This window comes from Aplysia californica, unplaced genomic scaffold (assembly GCF_000002075.1).
Source record: "Aplysia californica isolate F4 #8 unplaced genomic scaffold, AplCal3.0 scaffold00016, whole genome shotgun sequence".
NCBI lineage: Eukaryota > Metazoa > Mollusca > Gastropoda > Aplysiida > Aplysiidae > Aplysia > Aplysia californica.
The window spans coordinates 917,239-918,883 of NW_004797286.1; the positions used below are offsets into that span (position 1 = coordinate 917,239).

At 38.8% G+C, this 1,645-nt stretch overlaps 1 protein-coding gene across 1 annotated transcript in view; it reads left to right on the forward strand.

Moving 5' to 3' along the window:
• The window catches only part of LOC101861096 (S-acyl fatty acid synthase thioesterase, medium chain), a gene marked incomplete at its 5' end in the record, with an annotated part of 18,717 nt that overhangs the window by 1,864 nt on the left and 15,208 nt on the right, over positions 1–1,645 (forward strand). Inside the window, 1 exon segment of the mRNA XM_013085768.1 lies at positions 1,152–1,278. Within this exon segment, the coding sequence (XP_012941222.1) occupies positions 1,152–1,278 (127 nt within the window).

Consider the following 1,645-nt stretch of genomic DNA (forward strand, 5'->3'; position numbering starts at 1 on the left):
TGGCTACACCCCCGAAGTCACGATTCGGCTCAAAATTATGGAATTTGAGTTGTAGGCATTTTTAGCTTCCTCAGCCTCTCTTACAGCTATTCCATCGCTTATTGCTTCCCATACCGGGCATGTTTGTCACCACCATTTCTTCATAAAATCAATTTTTGTTTGATAACTCCACCATTTTTCACCCAATCTTCATGACATTTTCACAGAATGAAGAGAAGATGCAATACTAAAAATACATTTGTTGAATTTTTGATATATAGAATAGATTTTTGGTGGTGGTGTCTGGAGTGTGGTCGATTGTCACGGAATTTTTGAAAACTTGAATACTACCTGAGGAAAAAATTCATAAAATTTTGCTAATTCATTTAGGAAAAAATCATGTGACTAATTTTTAGAATTAATATTTGCTAACATGCACGCAAAAACCCAATCAATTTCCATAAAAAATAGGTATGGTATTCATTACGTAAGACATGTCAACAAAATCCAATATGGCCACCGTATCGATGGAAACAAATTTTTTTTCTAAAACTTGATTGCAGATTTTAAGACTCATTACTATGTTTGTTATATCTGTGAAATTTGGTAAAATTTAGTCTTCTAATAAGCGAGATAGCCGTCAGGTGTAGCCCCCCCCCCTAAAAATACATAGAAGGTCTTTGCAAAATATGCACAAATGTACTTTTGGGCTTACTTTTTATTTGGAGGTTGATTTTTATGACTCTCATTTGATGAAGTCGACATCAAATTAGATATCAAACAAAGGAAAGTCACTCAGACGAGTAAAAAGGTTCTGTAGTTTAACATTCAATTGTCCCTCCATCATTTGGTATCAAAATATTTTGATTCATACAATTACTTGTCAAACTGGGGGCACTCAAACACCATGCCGAGCTTGCTGGGCTCTATGCATAAATGGGTTTTAAAAAATGCACATGGGAATGAATCCACCAACAAAGAAATTATTAACAAGTCTTTCCCCCACATCTCAAGCAGTCTTTCTTTCGATCTTTCACCTCACCCCACCGTCCTCCTTTTTCTCTTGAAAACCCCGGCATCTGCACAACTCATTTCAAGCCTCCTATTTTCCACCCTTACGATGGTCCTCAATCTCGGGTTCATTTTTGTCTTGCCTATTCTGGAAATTTCAGTGTGGCGGTTTTGTCTTCCGCGAAAAGAAAATAACAGATACCACTGTTTGACCCAAGCTGTCCACGACGCAGCCAAGGAGTTGAGAACTAAACTGTCAGACAAAGAATTCATCGTTTTTGGTCACAGGTAAGACGCATAGTCTTCGTTGTAGTTTCACACTGTATTTGATGGAGTTAACCTGCAATCACCGATTTGTAATACTGGTTCAAATGGGACCAAGACAGTGCGTCGTTAGGTTGATAGTGAGAGTAAGACGACAATGTGGTAGACAATATCAACAACGACCATGACTACGACGACGTCACGGCAACGACACCAATAACGCCAACAGCAGCAGCAGTAGTAGCAGCAGTAGTAGTAGTAGCAGCAGTAGTAGTAGCAGTAGTAGTAGTAGCAGTAGTAGTAGTAGCAGCAGTAGTAGTAGCAGTAGTAGTAGTAGCAGCAGTAGTAGCAGCAGTAGTAGTAGTAGCAGCAGTAGTAGCAGCAGTAGTAG